General features: G+C 57.0%; 1 protein-coding gene across 1 annotated transcript; it reads left to right on the top strand.

The window, feature by feature from the left end:
• Positions 1-617: 617 nt before the first annotated feature.
• On the top strand, positions 618-15343 carry EPHA2 (EPH receptor A2). The gene is made up of 17 exons (XM_069874492.1): positions 618-760; positions 5304-5371; positions 6052-6715; positions 9013-9168; positions 9325-9657; positions 9753-9877; positions 10434-10593; positions 10682-10781; positions 10954-11009; positions 11090-11215; positions 11303-11485; positions 11847-11908; positions 12034-12243; positions 12327-12476; positions 12577-12770; positions 13487-13642; positions 14748-15343. Exons 1-17 carry the CDS (start codon positions 652-654, stop codon positions 14857-14859), a joined length of 2964 nt encoding a protein of 987 aa, XP_069730593.1. The 5' UTR covers positions 618-651; the 3' UTR covers positions 14860-15343.
• The last annotated feature ends 1284 nt before the right edge of the window (positions 15344-16627 follow it).

Genomic DNA, 16627 nt, shown 5'->3' with positions numbered 1-16627 from the left:
CCCTAGTGCCCCCAGTACCCACAATACCCCCCAGTCCCTCCCAGTACCCCCAGTTCTCCCCAGTGCCCCCAGTACCCCCAATGTCCCCCAGTGCTCCCCAGTATCTCCAGTTCCTCCAGAGACCCCAGTGCTCCCAGTCCCCCCAGTACCCCCCAGTGGCCCCCAGTACCCGCAGTCCCTCCCAGTGCACCCCAGTTCTCCCCAGTGCCCCCAGTACCCCTCAGAGCCCCCCAGTGCTCCCAGTGCCCCCCAGTATCCCCAGTTCCTCCAGAGCCCCCAGTGCCCCCAGTACCCCCAGTTCTCCCTAGTGCTCCCAGTGCCCCCAGAGCCCCCAGTCCCTCCCAGTGCCCCCAGTCCCCGCCCCCAGCCCCGCCCCTTCCCACGCTTTTCATGAATGAAATGGGGGGGGGGCGTTTAACCCCTTCGGCGCCGGAGCGGGGTGAGCGGGGGGGGGGGGGGCACATCACAGCGACCCTGCTCCCCGCACACGGGGCTGGGGGGGGGGCTCGATCCGGACTTTGGGGGGGGGGATCGCTCCCCGGCCCGGCCCGGCCCCGCCCCCCCCCCGGCCCCTCCCAGTCCCGCACTGGTCCGGACTGGGCGGCCCTTTAAGGGCGGGCGGCCCCGGCGGGGCTGGGGAGCGGAGCGGCCATGGCGGGGGGGGCCCCGCGAGGCTCGGGGTGCATCCTCAGCGCCTTCATCACCGTCGTCATCATCATCATCATCGGAGGCTTCCTCAGCGCCCCCCGGGCTGAGCGCGGTGAGCGGCGCGGGGGGGAAGGGGTTAAACGGGGGGGGGGGAGGGTTAAAAGGGGGGGAAAAGTCAAAAAAAGAGGGGGAAAAGTCAAAAAAAGAGGGGGAAAAGTTAATAATGAGGGGGGGAAGTTAAAGAAGGAGGGGGGGGAAGGTGAAAATGAGGGGGGGAAAGGTGAAAATGAGGGGGAAAAGGTGAAAATGAGGGGGAAAAGATAAAAAATGAGGGGGGGGAAGGTGAAAATGAGGGAAAAGGTGGAAAATGAGGGGGGGAAGGTGAAAATGAGGGGGGGGAAGGTGAAAAATGACGGGGGGAAGTTAAAGAAGGAGGGGGGAAAGGTGAAAAATGAGGAGGGGAAGGTGAACATAAGGGGGGAAAAGGTGAACATGAGGGGGAAAAGTTGAAAATGAGGGGGGGAAAGGTAAAAAATGAGGGGGGGAAAGGTAAAAAATGAGGGGGGGAAAGGTAAAAAATGAGGGGGGAAAGGTAAAAAATGAGGGGGGAAAGGTAAAAAATGAGGGGGGGAAAGGTAAAAAATGAAGGAAAAGGTGGAAAATGAGGGGGGGGAAGGTGGAAAATGAGGGGGGGGAAGGTGGAAAATGAGGGGGGGGAAGGTGGAAAATGAGGGGGGGGAAGGTGAAAATGAGGGGGGGAAGGTGAAAATGAGTGAAAAGGTGGAAAATGAGGGGGGGGAAACGTGAAAATGAGGGGGAGAAGGTGAAAATGAGGGGGGAGAGGTAAAAAATGGGGGGAGAGGTGAAAAATGAGGGGGGGAAGGTGAAAAATGAGGGGGGGAAGGTGAAAAATGAGGGGGGGAAGGTGAAAATGAGGGGGGGAAACGTGAAAAATGAGGGGGGGAAACGTGAAAAATGAGGGGGGGAAGGTGAAAAATGAGGGGGGGAGAGGTGGAAAATGAGGGGGGAAAAGGTGAAAATGAGGGGGGGAAGTTAAAGAAGGAGGGGGGAGACTTGAAAATGAGGGGGGAAGGTAAAAAATGAGGGGGGGAAGGTGAAAATGATGGGGGGAAGTTAAAGAAGGAGGGGGGAAAAGATGAAAATGAGGGGGGGAAAGGTAAAAAATGAGGGGGGGAAGGTAAAAAATGAGGGGGGGAAGGTAAAAATGAGGGGGGGAAGGTAAAAATGGGGGGAAGTTTAAAAAGTTTAAAAGGAGAGGGAAAAGTTAAAAGGGGGAGAAAAGTTAAAAGAGGGGGGAAGTTTAAAAAGGAGGGGGAAGAAACTTAAAGGAGAGGGGAGAAGTTAAAGAAGGAGGGGGGAAAGTTAAAGAAGGAGGGGGGAAAGTTAAAGAAAGAGAGGGGTGAAGTTAAAAAGAGGGTGGAAGTTAAAAGCGGGAGAGAAAAGTTAAATAGGAAGGGAAAAAGTCAAAAAAGAGGGGGGGGAAGGTAGAAAGGAGGGGGAGAAAAGTTAAAAGAGGGTAGGAAAAGTTAAAAAGGAAGGGGAGAAAAGTTAAAAAGAGTGGGAAGTGAAAAGGGGGGGGGAGGAGGTGAAACTGGAGGAGGATAAAATGGGGGGGAAAGGTAAAATGGGGGGGCTGTCATGGGGAGGAAGCGAAAATAGGGGGAAAAAGCTAAAATGGGGAGGAAAAATCTAAGTGGGGGGAGGAGGAAGGTGAGGTGGGGGGAGTGGGGGCTTCGGGATACCCCGAGCCGGGGGGGACGAGGAAAATCCCCCCAAAGAAAGGAATCAGGCCCAAAGCGAAGCGTTTCCCACCGGAGAGCCCGGGGTTGCCAGGAAAACCCCAAAAACAAGCAGCGGCTCCACCCGGGCAGGTCGTGGTGGGGGAAAAAGGGGGAAAGTAACTTTGTCATAGGTATATTTAATTTTTTTCCTAATGAAGTTTCTAAAATCTCCCTGGGAAGTGTGGGATCCGTCGATTTTTGAGGGGAGGGAGTGGCCCCGAATGTGAACAGATCAGAGGCGGAGGGGGGAGCGGGGTGGAAAATCCCCTCGAGTATAAAAATGGGGTGAAACCCCCTAAAATAAGACCAAAAATAACCAAAATTATGAGCCCTAAATCAGCCCTAGAACTGGAAGTGAGGGGTTTGGTGCTGGGGGGGCAGCACAGTTTGGGGGCGTTTGCTTTGATTTGGGGGAAAGGACAGAATGGGGGAATGGGATTGGGATGGAGATGGAGATGGGGATGGGATTCAGGATGGGATTGGGGATGGAATTGGGGGCGTGAATGGGATGGGAGTGGAAATGGGATGGGATTCAGGATGGGATTGGGATGGAGATGGGGATTGGGGATGGAATTGGGGGCGTGAATGGGATGGGAGTGGAAATGGGATGGGATTCAGGATGGGATTGGGGATGGGATTCAGGATGGGAATGGGATGGGATTGGGATGGGGATGGGATTGGACATGGGATGTGGAATAAGATTGGGATAGCGATGGGATGGGGATAGGGATGGGATTGAGATGGGATTCAGAAAGGGGTGGGGGATTGGGATTGGGAATGGGGTGGGGACTGGGCTTCAGAAGGGGATGAGGATGGGATTAGGACTGTGATTCAGGTCAGGATTTGGGTTCAGATTGGGGTTCATTTGGGGATTGGGATTAAGATTGGGATGGGGACGGGGTTGGGTTTGGGATGGGAACGGGACAGGGATGGGGATTGAGATGGGAATGGGGGTTGGAATGGGATGAGGGCGGGACAGTGATGGGGGCGAAAATGCAGCTGGATGGGGACAGAGATGCGGCCGAGGGTGGAGGTGACAGTGGTGGCAATGGTTTTGGTGGTGGTGGAGTTGATGGTGGTGATGATGGTTATGTTGGTGGCGGTGGTTGTGTTGGTAGTGGGTGGAGATGATTGTGCTGGTGGCAATGGTTGTATTGGTGGCAATGGAGATGATGGTGGTGACATGGTTGTGTTGGTGGCAATAGTTTTGGTGGTGGTGGTGGTGATGGTTGTGGTGGTGATGGTTGTGGTGGAGGTGACGGTGGTGGCAATGGTTGTGTTGGTGGTGATGGAGGAGCTGATAGCAATGGAGATGACAGTGTTGGTGATGGTTGTGCTGGTGACGGTGGAGAAGCTGGTGGTGTCGATGTCCGTGTGGGCGATGGCGAGGGCGGTGGCAGGGGGGCCGGTGTCCCCCGGCGAGAGGAGGCCCCGAGGAGCTGCACCCCTTGACTCAACAGCCGCAGCCGCAGGTTTCTGGCCTGACTCAGCCCGGGGTGGGGACGAGGAGAGGACACCCTGCAGAGAACCCACCGACTCAGCTCTCTGCTGGCCTCCCTCCGGCTTTCCGCTCTGCGGCGCCGCGCAGGGGGAATTCCAGGGGCAGGAAAGCCGGGATATCCGCCCCGGCATCCTTCCTGCCCCTGGCCTCGGAGAGGGCGGTGGGAACGCAGCCGCGTGTCCTCTCCAAACCAGGTTCCCCACGTTCCTGGACTTCACCCTCTTTGGCCTGTCACGAGTTGTCCCGTTCTCAGTAGAGAACATTTGGGGCGAGGGGCGATCGAGCCCCAGCTTCACCCACCCCACCTCCCCGGGACGTGAACCCGGGCGCATTCCTGGGGGGTGATTCACCGGGGGTGGCCACCCCCCCACCCCCGTCACCACTTCCCTCCCGGCCTTCCCTTCCTCTCCCGGGCGCAGGATCCGGCCACCGCCCTCGCCCGGCGAGCCACCACACGTCTGCCCGCGCTCGGCACCGCGCAGCGCGGCTCACGGCTTTGAGGGGCTCCTGGGGATCTGCTCGGGGAGGGCATGGGGGAACTGGTGGGACTGGGGGTGCCTGGGGTCCCGGGGGCGTCCGTGGGTCATGGGGAAGTCTGTGGGGACTGAGTGTATCTGGGGGTCCTGGGGGGCATCTGTGGGTCCCATGGACATCTGTGAGTCCTGAGGGACATCCGTGGGTCCCAGGGGCATACACATAGGCTCCAGGGGCATCCATGGGCTCCAGGGACAGCCATGGGTCTTGAGGAACTTCTGTGGGTCCCATGGATGTACTCATGGGTCCCAGGGACATCTGTGGGTCCCAGGGATAAACACATGGGCTCCAGGGGCATCCATGAGTCTTGAGGAACATCTGTGGGTCCCATGGATATACTCATGGGTCCTGGGGGACATACACATGGGTCCCAGGGACATACACATGGGTCCCAGGGGCATCCATGGGCTCCAGGGACAGCTATGAGTCCTAGTGTCAACCCTGGGTCCTAGGGACATCTATGGCTCCTCAGGTCAACCATAGGTCTTGAGGAACGTCTGTGGATCCCATGGATGTACTCATGGGTCCCAGGGATACCTATGGGTCCCAGGGATACCTATGGGTCCTGAGGGACATCTGTGGGTCTCATGGACATCTGTGGATCCTGGGATCATCCACAGGTCTCAGGGACAGCTACAGGTCCTAGGAACATCTGTGGGTCCTGGGGGATGTCCATGGGTCCCAGGGCCTTCCAGAAGTTCAAGAGGCATCTGAGTGTCTTGGTGGCATCTGCATGTCCTGGAGTCATCTGTAGGTCCTGGTGGCATCTCGCAGACTTTGCGCTCACCCTGCTAACATCCCCTCTCCTCTCCCCACAGTTGTCCTGCTGGATTTCGCCAAGGCGCAGGGGGAGCTGGGATGGCTCACGCATCCCTATGGCAAAGGGGTGAGCACCTGGGGACCTCCATGGTGTTGGGGACCTCCATGGTGTTGGGGACCTCCATGGAGATAGGGACTGAACTTCCATAGAAATAGGGACCTCCATGGAGCTGGAGATGGGACCTCATGTGGGGATGGGAGCATCCTTAGGGATGGAGACACATGTGGGGATGGGGGCAACCTTGGGGATGGAGACACATGGGGATGGGAGCATCCTTGGGGGCATCACTGGGACCTCCATGGTGTTGGGGACCTCCATTGTGTTGGGGACCTCCATGGAGATAAGGGCTGAACTTCCATGGAAATAGGGACCTCCATGGAGTTGGAAATGGGGACCTCATGTGGGGATGGGAGCATCCTTGGGGTGGAGACACGTGGGGATGGGAGCATCCTTGGGGATGGAGACACGTGGGGACGGGAGCATCCTTGGGGATGGGGATGGGGTTATCCGTGGAGATCTCTGTGTGAATAGGGACCTCGGTGGAGATGGGGACTGGAACTTTCATGGGGTTGGGGTCCGATGTGGAGCTGGAGACGGGGACTAGAACTTCTGTGGACATAGTGTCCTCCATGGGGATGGTGATGGGGGCCCCCCTGGCGATGAAGACGAGCACATCCATGGGGATGAGGACGAGTGCACTCGTGCCTCGGTTTCCCCACTGACCGATGTTCCTCTCGGATGGGCAGTGGGACCTCCTGCAGAACGTCTTCAACGACTCCTTGATCTACATCTACTCGGTGTGCAACGTGCTGGAGGGCGAGCAGGACAACTGGCTGCGCACCAACTGGATCTACCGCGGGGCAGCCCAGCGCATCTTCATCGAGCTCCAATTCACCGTCCGCGACTGCAACAGCTTCCCCAGCGCCGGCGGCGGCTCCTGCAAGGAGACCTTCAACCTCTACTACGCCGAATCCGACGTGGATTACGGCACCAACTTCCAGAAGAGGCAATTCAAGAAGATTGACACCATCGCCCCCGACGAGGTCACCGTCCAGGAGGACTTTGCCTCTCGCAACGTCAAGCTCAACGTTGAGGTCCGCTCGGTGGGCCCCCTGCGGAGGAAAGGTTTCTACCTGGCGTTCCAGGACGTGGGGGCGTGCGTGGCGCTGCTCTCGGTGCGGATCTTCTACCAGCGGTGCCCGGCCGTGCTGCGAGGCTTGGCCCGCTTCCCCGAGACCGTGGCCGGCGTGGACGCGCAGGCGCTGGCCGAGGTGCGGGGAGCGTGTGTGGAGGACGCGGTGGCCGAGCGGGCGCCCGCGCTGCACTGCAACGGCGACGGCGAGTGGCTCGTGCCCATCGGAGAGTGTCTGTGCCGGGCCGGATACCAGAGAGAGGGCGACACGTGCCAAGGTGGGGACCTCACAGCCCGTCGGGAGCCATCCCAGGGAGCACGGGGCTTCATGGTGCCTCGAGGGTCACTGGTGCAGCGAGTGTGTTGGGGCTCAGCTGAGGGGGGACACGTGTCTTTAGGGGTGCCTGAAGCATCACTGGTGCAGCGAGCGTGCTGGGGCTCAGCTGAGGGAGGGACATGGCTTCTTGGGTGCTGCTGGAGCTGCTGCCTGGAGGAGAGCGACTTGGGGGTGTTGGTTGACAGCCGACCGAACATGAGCCAGCAGTGGCCCAGGTGGCCAAGAAGGCCAATGGCATCTTGGCTTGGATCAGAAATGGCGTGGCCAGCAGGTCCAGGGAGGTTCTTCTCCCTCTGGACTCGGCCCTGGTGAGACCGCTCCTCAAATCCTGGGGTCAGTTGTGGGCCCCTCACCACAAGAAGGATGTTGAGGCTCTGGAGCGAGTCCAGAGAAGAGCAACGAAGCTGGGGAAGGGGCTGGAGAAGAAGAGGAGCGTCTGAGAGAGCTGGGGGTGTTTATCCTGGAGAAGAGGAGGCTGAGGGGAGACCTCATTGCTCTCTCCAACTCCCTGAGAGGAGGTTGTGGAGAGGAGGGAGCTGGGCTCTTCTCCCAAGTGACATGGGACAGGACGAGAGGGAATGGCCTCAACCTCCACCAGGGGAGGTTCAGGCTGGACATTAGGAAAAAATTCTTCACAGAAAGGGTCCTTGGGCACTGTCAGAGGCTGCCCAGGGCCCCCTCCCCTGGAGGCGTTTAAGGGACGGGTGGATGAGGTGCTGAGGGACATGGGTTAGTGATTGCTGGGAATGGTTGGACTCGATGATCCTGTGGGTCTCTTCCAACGTGGTGATTCTATGATTCTATGAGTGTCACTGGTGCAGTGAGAGTGCTGGGGCTCAGCTGAGGGGTGCTGTGGCTTCACAGACTCTTTGAGCATCACTGGTGCAGTGAGCATGTGGGGTCTCAGCTTGGGGGGGGAGGATGAGGCTTTATGGGTGCTTTGAGTGTCACTGGTGCAGCGAGTGTGCTGGGGCTCAGCTTGTAGGGAGGAGGATGAGGCTTCATGGGCACCTTGAGATTTACTGGTGCAGTGAGCGTGTTAGGGCTCAGCTTAGGGGAGGACGTGGCTTTATGGGCACTTCGAATGTCACTGGTGCAGCGAGTGTGCTAGGGCTCAGCTTGGGGGGCGACACACGCATGGCTTCAAGGGTGCCTTGAGTGTCACTGGTGTAGTGACCATGTTGGGGCTCAGCTGGGGGGGGCAACGTGGCTTCACAGGTGCTTTGAGCATCACTGGTGCAGTGAGCATGCTAGGGCTCAGCTGAGGGGGGGGACACCTCGAGTGTCACTGGTGCAGCGAGTGAGCTGGGGCTTGGCTTGCAAAGGGACGTGGCTTTAGGGCCACCTCGAGTGTCACTGGTGCACTGAGCGTGCTGGGACTTAGCTGGGGTTGGAGGATGAGGCTTCATGGGTGCTTCAAGTGTCACTAGTGCAGCGAGTGTGCTGGGGCTCAGCTGTGGGGGGACATGGCTTTAGGGACACCTTGAGTGTCACCAGTGCAGCAAGTGTGCTGGGACTCAGCTGGGGTTGGAGGATGAGGCTTCATGGGCACCTCGAGTGTCACTGGTGCAGCGAGTCTGTTGGGGCTCAGCTGATGGGTGACATGGCTTTAGGGGCACCTTGAGCATCACTGGTGCAGTGAGTGTGCTGGGGCTCAGCTGGGGGAGATGTGGCTTCACGATTCTTCGAGTGTCACTGGTGCAGCGAGTTTGCTGGGGCTCAGCTGAGGGGGACATGGCTTCACGAGTGTCTTGAGTGTCACTGGTGCAGCGAGTGTGTTGGGGCTCAGCTGGGGTTGGAGGATGAGGCTTCATGGGCACCTCGAGTGTCACTGGTGCAGCGAGTGTGCTGGGGCTCAGCTGGGGGAGATGTGGCTTCACAATGCTTCGAGTGTCACTGGTGCAGCGAGTTTGCTGGGGCTCAGCTGAGGGGGACGTGGCTTCACGAGTGTCTCGAGTGTCACTGGTGCAGCAAGCCTGTTAGGGCTCAGCTGGAGGACGATGTGGCTTTATGGGTGCTTTGAGCATCACTGGTGTAGCGAGCATGCTGGAGCTTAGCTGGGGGGGATGCTTCAAGCATCACTAGCGCAGCGAGCGTGCTGGGCCTCAGCTGGAGGGGATGTGGCTTCATGAGTGTCTCAAGTGTCACTGGTGCAGCGAGCATGCAGGGTCTCAGCTGGGGGTGGTGGGGGGCGCTGGCCGATAATCTCGGGGTCTCATTGCTGCCTCTGCCCCCCAGGCTGCCCCTCCGGCTCGTTCAAGGCGGAGGTGTCGGGGGCCGCCTGCCGACCCTGCCCACCCCACACGCTGCCCTCACCGCCTGCGGCCACTGCCTGTCCCTGCCAGGATGGATTCTTCCGCGCCCCTGAAGATCCCCTGGACGCGCCCTGCACCCGTGAGTGACCGCGGGGAAACTGAGGCACAGAGGGACTTGGGGAGGGGGGAACTGAGGCACAAAGTGGCTTGGGGAGGGGGAAGCTGAGGCACAAAGTGGCTTGGGAAGGGAGGAAACTGAGGCACAAAGTGACGTCTCCTGTCCACATCCCCCCAGGCCCCCCATCTCCCCCCCAGGGCCTGACGGCCGTGGGGCTGGGGGCGTCGGTGCAGCTGCGCTGGGCTCCCCCCGCTGACACGGGCGGGCGTGAGGACGTCACCTACAGCATCAGCTGCGAGCAGTGCTGGCCCGAGAGCAGCGAGTGCCGTCCCTGCGACGGGGGCGTCCGCTACTCACAGCCGCCCCGCGGGCTGGTGGCCACGACCGTCACCGTCACCGACCTGGAGCCACACGTCAACTACACCTTCTCCGTGGAAGCTCGCAATGGGGTGTCACCCTACAGCCCCCAGCGCAGCGTGGCCACCACCACCGTCAGCGTCAACCAGACGGGTAAGGGGCCACCAGCATCTCCCATGGCTTCCGTCCCCATGGGGACACCCCCTGCCCTCACGGGGACACCTCTGACGTCCCTGTCCCCACGGCAGAGCCTCCCCGGGTGACGTCGGTGAGCATGGATGGACGGACGGCCACCAGCTTGAGCCTCTCCTGGACGGTGCCGGCACGGCAGCAGAGTCGGGTCTGGAAGTATGAAGTCACCTACAGCAAGAAGGTCTGTCCCCTGTCACGGCTTCGGCCCCACAGCCCGAAATCCATCCCCCTGTCCGTGTGACCTTCATCCACGTCACTTCCATCCTTGCACCCATCCATGTCGCCTCCATCCATCCACGTCACCTCCACCCTTGCACCCATCCGTGTCACCTCTGTCACCTCCCCATCCACATTACCTTCCCATCCATGTCAACTCCATCCTTGCAACCATCCGTGTCACCTCCATCCATTCATGTCACCTCTGTCACCTCCCCATCCGTATCACCTCCTTCCATCCACATCACCTCTACCTTTGCCTTCAGCTGTCAACCCCCCATCCACGTCATCTCCATCCACACCACCTCTGTCCCTGCCCCGTCCACGTCTTCCCCCCGTCCACGTCTTCCCCCCGTCCACGTCTTCCCCTGCATTCACGTCTTCCCCCGTCCACGTCTTCTCCTCCATGTCACCCTCATCCTCACCTCATCCATCCACATCATCCCCCCAATCCATCCTTGTCCACCCTCCCCTATCCGCGTCATTTCCACCGATGTCACTCCACCCCTCGCTGTCCCCAGGTGGACGAGAACAGCTACTCGGTGCTGCGCTGCGAGGGCACCTCCGTCACCATCCCCAAGTTGTCCCCTGCCACCGCCTACGTGGTGCGTGTCCAGGCCCTCACCCAGGACGGCCAAGGCGCCTACAGCCACCAGCATGAGTTCCAGACCCTGCCTGAGGGTGAGGACCAGGCGGGGGGACAGAACTTCAGGGTAGGGGTCCAGAATTGGGGACATGGTTCACCCCAACCCCCCGAATCGTCCTGCAGGTGCTGAGTCCATGGCATCTGCTGCTGTCATCAGCGGCTCCATCATCGGTGTCCTCTTCGTTGTCCTGCTCTTGGCTGCTCTTCTCTACATCCTGCGTCGGTAAGGAGATACCCCCAAAAAACCACCCCAACCCCCCCGAAATGCCATTTTTCCACCACCAGAGAGGGGCGAGGGGTGATTTTTTGGGGCAAACCGCTGCTTTTGGTTGGACTTGATGACCCAGTGGGTCTTCTTCAACCTGGTAATTCCATGATTCTATGATTTCCTGCAGGAAGAGGAGGTCCCGGCCACGCCAGTCTGCTGAAGACGTCTACTTCTCCAAGTCAGGTGAGCCATGGGATGGTGGGGTCAACGGGGATGGGTGGGGGTCACATGGGTGCTGACACTCCACCTCCTGCACCCCACAGACCAGCTGAAGCCCCTCAAGACCTACGTTGACCCCCACACCTATGAAGACCCCAACCAAGCCATGCTCAAGTTCACCACTGAGATCCCTCCATCCTTCATCACCCGCCAGAAGGTTATCGGCGCTGGTAGGTCCTCGGGTGGCTCTGTCACCTCAAAGAAACTCCAAAGTTGGACCACGGTGGGATTTAAGCATCCACCTTTCTTCTGAACAGGTGAATTTGGGGAGGTCTACAAGGGCACCCTGAAGCGTGGCAAGAAGGAAGTGCCGGTGGCCATCAAGACCTTGAAGGTGGGCTACACGGAGAAGCAACGAGTGGATTTCTTAAGCGAAGCCACCATCATGGGCCAGTTCTGCCACCAAAACATCATCCGTCTGGAAGGGGTCGTATCCAAGTGTGAGTGTCCGTGTCGTCCCCTCCAAAAGAACCCCAAAACGGGGCATGTTGAGCAGTGATGCTTGGGGTTTGGGTTCCTGGGGAGTGGGTGGAGGGGGTTGGTGGATTTTGGGGGCTATTTGTTTTTTTCCAGTATTGGAGGGGGTTGGGGGTTGGGAGGGTTGGGGGTGTTGGGTCATTTGCGGGAGAGGATTTTGGGTTGTGGGAAGTTGGGGTGATTGTTTTTTTGGGGTGAGGGTTGAGGAGTTTTGGGGTTCTTTCGTTTTGGATGTTTTTTGGAGGTCTTTGCTTGGGGTGTTTTGGGTTTCTGGGAGTGGAGCTGGGGGGATTTACCCATTTAGGCTCTTTTTTTTGTGTCCAGACAAGCCCTTCATGATCATCACGGAGTACATGGAGAATGGCGCGTTGGATAAATTCCTGCGGGTAAGTTGAGCGCGGTGGCACCGTCCTGCCCCGGGCAGGGATTACCAGGTGGTGGAACCACCAGTAGCCACCACAGAAGGTGGGGCAAGAGGTGGGTTCGAGGCCGGATTCTCCCCTTTTCCCAGGAAAAAGAGGGGGAATTTGGCGTCATCCAGCTGGTGGGGATGTTGAGAGGCATCGCTGCCGGCATGAAGTACTTGGCCAACATGAATTACGTCCACCGGGATCTGGCCGCCCGCAACATCTTGGTGAACAGCAGCCTGGTGTGCAAGGTGTCCGATTTCGGGCTCTCCAGGGTGTTGGAAGACGACCCTGAAGCCACCTACACCACCAGCGTAAGTGGCCCTGAGGTGGGGGTTTGGCTGTGGTGGGGAGGTCTTAGCGGGGGGACGCTAGGCTGACCCCGCTCTTTCCGTAGGGTGGGAAGATCCCCATCCGTTGGACGGCACCTGAAGCCATCTCCTACCGCAAATTCACCTCCGCCAGCGACGTCTGGAGCTACGGCATCGTCATGTGGGAGGTGATGTCCTACGGCGAGCGACCCTACTGGGAGCTCTCAAACCACGAGGTGAGCGTCCATCCTCCTCCACCAGCCATTTTTGGAGGCGTCCTCGCCGAGAGACCTTTTTTTTTTTGAGGAGCGCCACTCAACCTTCTCCTTCTCGTAGGTGATGAAGGCCATCAACGAGGGCTTCCGCCTCCCCGCGCCCCTCGATTGTCCCTCCGCCATCTACCAGCTGATGATGCAGTGCTGGCTGCAGGACCGCAGCCGGCGCCCCAAGTTTGCGGATATCGTCAGCATCCTCGACAAACTCATCCGCGCCCCCGACTCCCTCAAGGCGATGGCGGATTTCGACCCCCGGTGAGATATGGAGAGCGCTGGCACGGGGCAAGGTGGCTTCTTGGTGTCCTGGCGTTGCTCTTTGCATCTGAGACTTGGACCTTTGTGTCCTCATGTCACTTTCCACGTCTCTGCCTTCTCACGTGTTTCTTTGCGTCCGTGCTTTTTGTAACTCATAGAATGAGGGAATCGAGGAGGTTGGAAAAGCCCCCTAAGCTCATCCAGACCAACCATCAGCCCAGCCCCACTGTGCCTGCTAAACCTTGTCCCCAAGTGCCACCTCTGCATGTGTTTTCAACCCCTCCAGGGTTGGTCTCATCCCATCGCTGTCCCTTGGGAGCAGAACCCAGCACCCACCTCACCACAACCTCCTCTCCAGGAGCTGCACAGAGCGATGAGGTCTCCCCTCAGCCTCCTCTTCTCCATGATAAACTCCCCCCAGGTCCCTCAGCCGCTCCCACAACCCCTGTTCTCCAGCTCCTTCCCAGCTCCGTTCCCTTCTCCAGACGCGCTCCAGCCCCTCCAGGTCCTTCTTGGAGTGAGGGGCCAGAACTGACCCCAGGATTCGAGGTGTGTCCAGCACCAGGTCACGTTGGGCTCTGGCCGATACTTTCTCTATCTTTGCATTGGGTTTTGTGCTTCGTTCTGGTTCTGCAGCGCCTGCTGCCCCTTCCCACCTCCCCACCATTTGTCCCCCACCTCCCCACCCAGTTTCTCACCCTCCTGTCCCCCCCCAGGGTCTCCATCCGCCTGCCCAGCACCAGCGGCTCCGAGGGCGTCCCCTTCCGCTCCGTCCCCGAGTGGCTGGAGTCCATCCGGATGCCCCAGTACACGGAGAACTTCATGGCCTCAGGCTACAGCACCATTGAGAAGGTCCTGCAGATGACCAGCGAGTGAGTCTGCGGCCCTGTAGTGGCCCCATGCTGTCCCCATGGAGTCTCTATCCCATCCCCATGCTGTCCCCGTGCTGTCCCTATAGAAGCTCCATTCCATCCCTATGGTGTCCCAATGCTGTCCCCATGGTGTCCCCAAGCTATCCCCATAGAGTCTCCATTCCATCCCCATGCTGTCCCAGTCCTGTCCCCATGGTGTCCCTATAGAATCTCCATTCCATTCCCAAGCTGTCCCCCAGAGTCTCCATTCCATCCCCGTTCTCTCCATATGGTTTCCCCGTGCTGTTCCTATGGTGTCCCCATGGTGTCCCCGTGCTGTCCCTATAGAGTCTCCATTCTGTCCCCATTCTCTCTATATGGTTTCCCCGTGCTGTCCCCATGGTGTCCCCATGCTGTCCCTATAGAATCTCCATTCCATTCTTGTGGTGTCCCCATGGTGTCCCCAAGCTAGCCCCATAGAGTCTCCATTCCATCCCCATGCTGTCCGTATGGTGTCCCCATGCTGTCCCCAGAGTGTCCATTCCATCTCCATGCTGTCCCTATGGTGTCCCCAAGCTGTCCCAATGCTGTCCCCGTAGAGTCTCCATTCCATTTCTGTGCTGTCCCCAAGCTGTCCCCATGCTGTCCCCATAGAGTCTCCATTCCATCCCCGTTCTCTCCCTATGCTGTCCCTATGCTGTCCCTATGCTGTCCCCAAGCTGTCCCCATGCTGCCCCTATGGTGTCCCCATGCTGTCCCTATAGAATCTCCATTCCATCCTTGTGGTGTCCCCATGGTGTCCCTAAGCTAGCCCCATAGAGTCTTCATTCCATCCCCATGCTGTCCATATAGTGTCCCCATGCTGTCCCCATAGTCTCTATTCCATCCCCAAGCTGTCCCTATGGTGTCCCCAAGCTGTCCCCGTAGAGTCTCCATTCCATTCCCATGGTGCCCCTATGGTGTCCCCATGCTGTCTCTATAGAATCTCCACTCCATCCTTGCGGTGTCCCCATTCCATCCCCATGCTGTCCCCATGCTGTCCCCATCCCGTCTCCGTGCTGTCCCCCCGCTCCCTTGTGTTTCCCGCGGTGGGTGACGTGTGTCCGTGCTGTCCGTCTGTCCGCAGGGACCTGCGGGGGCTCGGCGTGCGGCTGCCGGGGCACCAGAAGCGGCTGGCGCGGGGGCTGCGGGGGCTGCGGGAGCAGGCGGGCGTCCCCGACCCCCGCCCCACTCATTAACCCCCTTCAATTAAGGCCTTGTGATTAGTATTATTATTCCTCATCAGATCCCCGGGGCCGGGGACGAAGCGGGTGCTGCCCCGTCCTCCCCCCAAACTGGGGCTGGGGAGGGGGGCGCGGGTTTTTTTCTCTTGATTTTTCCACATTTCAACCCCTGAAAAAAGGTCTCGGCGCCCCAACGGGTTCATTTTTGCTTTTTTTTCTCTCTATTTATTCCTCCCCTGCCGCGTTTCGGGTGTTTTGTGACCCCTTTTTGCTGAGCTCCCGGCCTTCCCTCCCCCTTTTTGTTTTTTAACCTAATTTATTCTATTTTTGTATATTTATTGCGAGGGCGGCTTCGGAGCGGAAAGGGGAAAAGAATCAAACCCGAAGCCTTTTTTTTTTTTTTTTATTTCCCCTTTTATTTTATTTTTTTTTGTGGGTTTGGGGAGTTTTTTGTGGGTTTGGAGTTGAATAAAAAATGTGCTTTTTTTGTTTTCTAGAACAGTGCTGATTCCTTTTGTGGATTGGGGGGAGGGCTCCTACCCTGGATTTTAGGGGGTAGGAGGGTGTTTTTAAGGAATTTTAGGGTTTTTTTTTATGAATTTAAGTTTTTTAAAGGAATTTTAGGGTTTTTTATGAATTTATTTTTTTTTAGGAATTTTAGGAGTTTAAAGGGTTTTTTCCTCAAGGAATTTAAGGAATTTTAAGGGCGTTTTGAAAGAATTTAACATTTCTTCAAGTTTTTTTTAAGGAGTTTTGTGTGTGTTTTTAAGGAATTCAAGGTGTTTTTTTGAGAATTTAATTTATATTTAAGGACTTTTAAGGGATTTTTTTCCAAGTAATTTAAGGGGTTTTAACGCTGATTTGAAGGAATTTAAGGTGTTTTTTGAGAATTGAATTTATATTTAAGGATTTTTAAGGGTTTTATCCAAGTAATTTAAGGGGTTTTAAGGCTGTTTTAAAGGAATTTAAGGGGGTTTTAACAGTATTTGTAAGAAATTCAGGGATTTTAAGGGGCATTTTAAGGACTTCAAAGGGTGTTTAAGGGTGTTTTTAAGGAGTTTAAGGGGTTTTAAGAGTGTTTTAAGGAAACTAAGGAGTTTTTAAGTGTTTTAAAGGGATTTTAGTGTTTCTTAAGGAATTTAAGAAGTTTTAAGGTTTTTTTTCAAGTAATTTAAGGGGGTTTAAGGCTGTTTTTAAGGAATTTAATGGGGGTTTAACAGTATTTTTGAGGAATTCAGGGAATTTAAGGGACGTTTTAAGGATTCAAAGAATATTTAAGTTTTTTTTAAGGAATTTAAGAGTGTTTTTAAGGAGTTTAAGGGGTTTTAGGGGTGTTTTAAGGAATCTAAGGAGTTTTTAAGTGTTTTAAAGGGATTTAAGTTTTTTTAAGGAATTTAATGGAGTTTCAAGGGCGTTTTTAAGGAATTTAAAGGCATTTTTAAGGAATTTAAAGGCATTTTAAGGAATTTAAAGGCATTTTAAGGAATTCAAGGAGGGGTTAAGGATGTTTTCAAAGAATTTAAGGGATTTTTTTAGGGAATTTGAGGGTTTGTTGGCAGCTCCAGGGCCGTTTCCCATACACACGTGTCATGAGGCTCAAAGTCTGGCACCACCATCTTATCGCTGTTTGCCTACGGCGGGGCCGGAGGGGAAACTGAGGCACAGGGGCCTTTGGGGCTCCCGGTGCCAGGGTTGGCGTGGGTGGAACTCCCCGTCCCAGGGCGGGGACGTCACCTGCTCAGTGTCCTCACCAAGGGACGTAGGGGCTGTGGGCCCCCCACCC

Source organism: Phaenicophaeus curvirostris, chromosome 22 (genome assembly GCF_032191515.1).
Source record: "Phaenicophaeus curvirostris isolate KB17595 chromosome 22, BPBGC_Pcur_1.0, whole genome shotgun sequence".
Classification (NCBI taxonomy): domain Eukaryota; kingdom Metazoa; phylum Chordata; class Aves; order Cuculiformes; family Cuculidae; genus Phaenicophaeus; species Phaenicophaeus curvirostris.
Note: the sequence above shows the minus strand (reverse complement) of the source record. Positions and strands in the feature narration are given on the sequence as shown.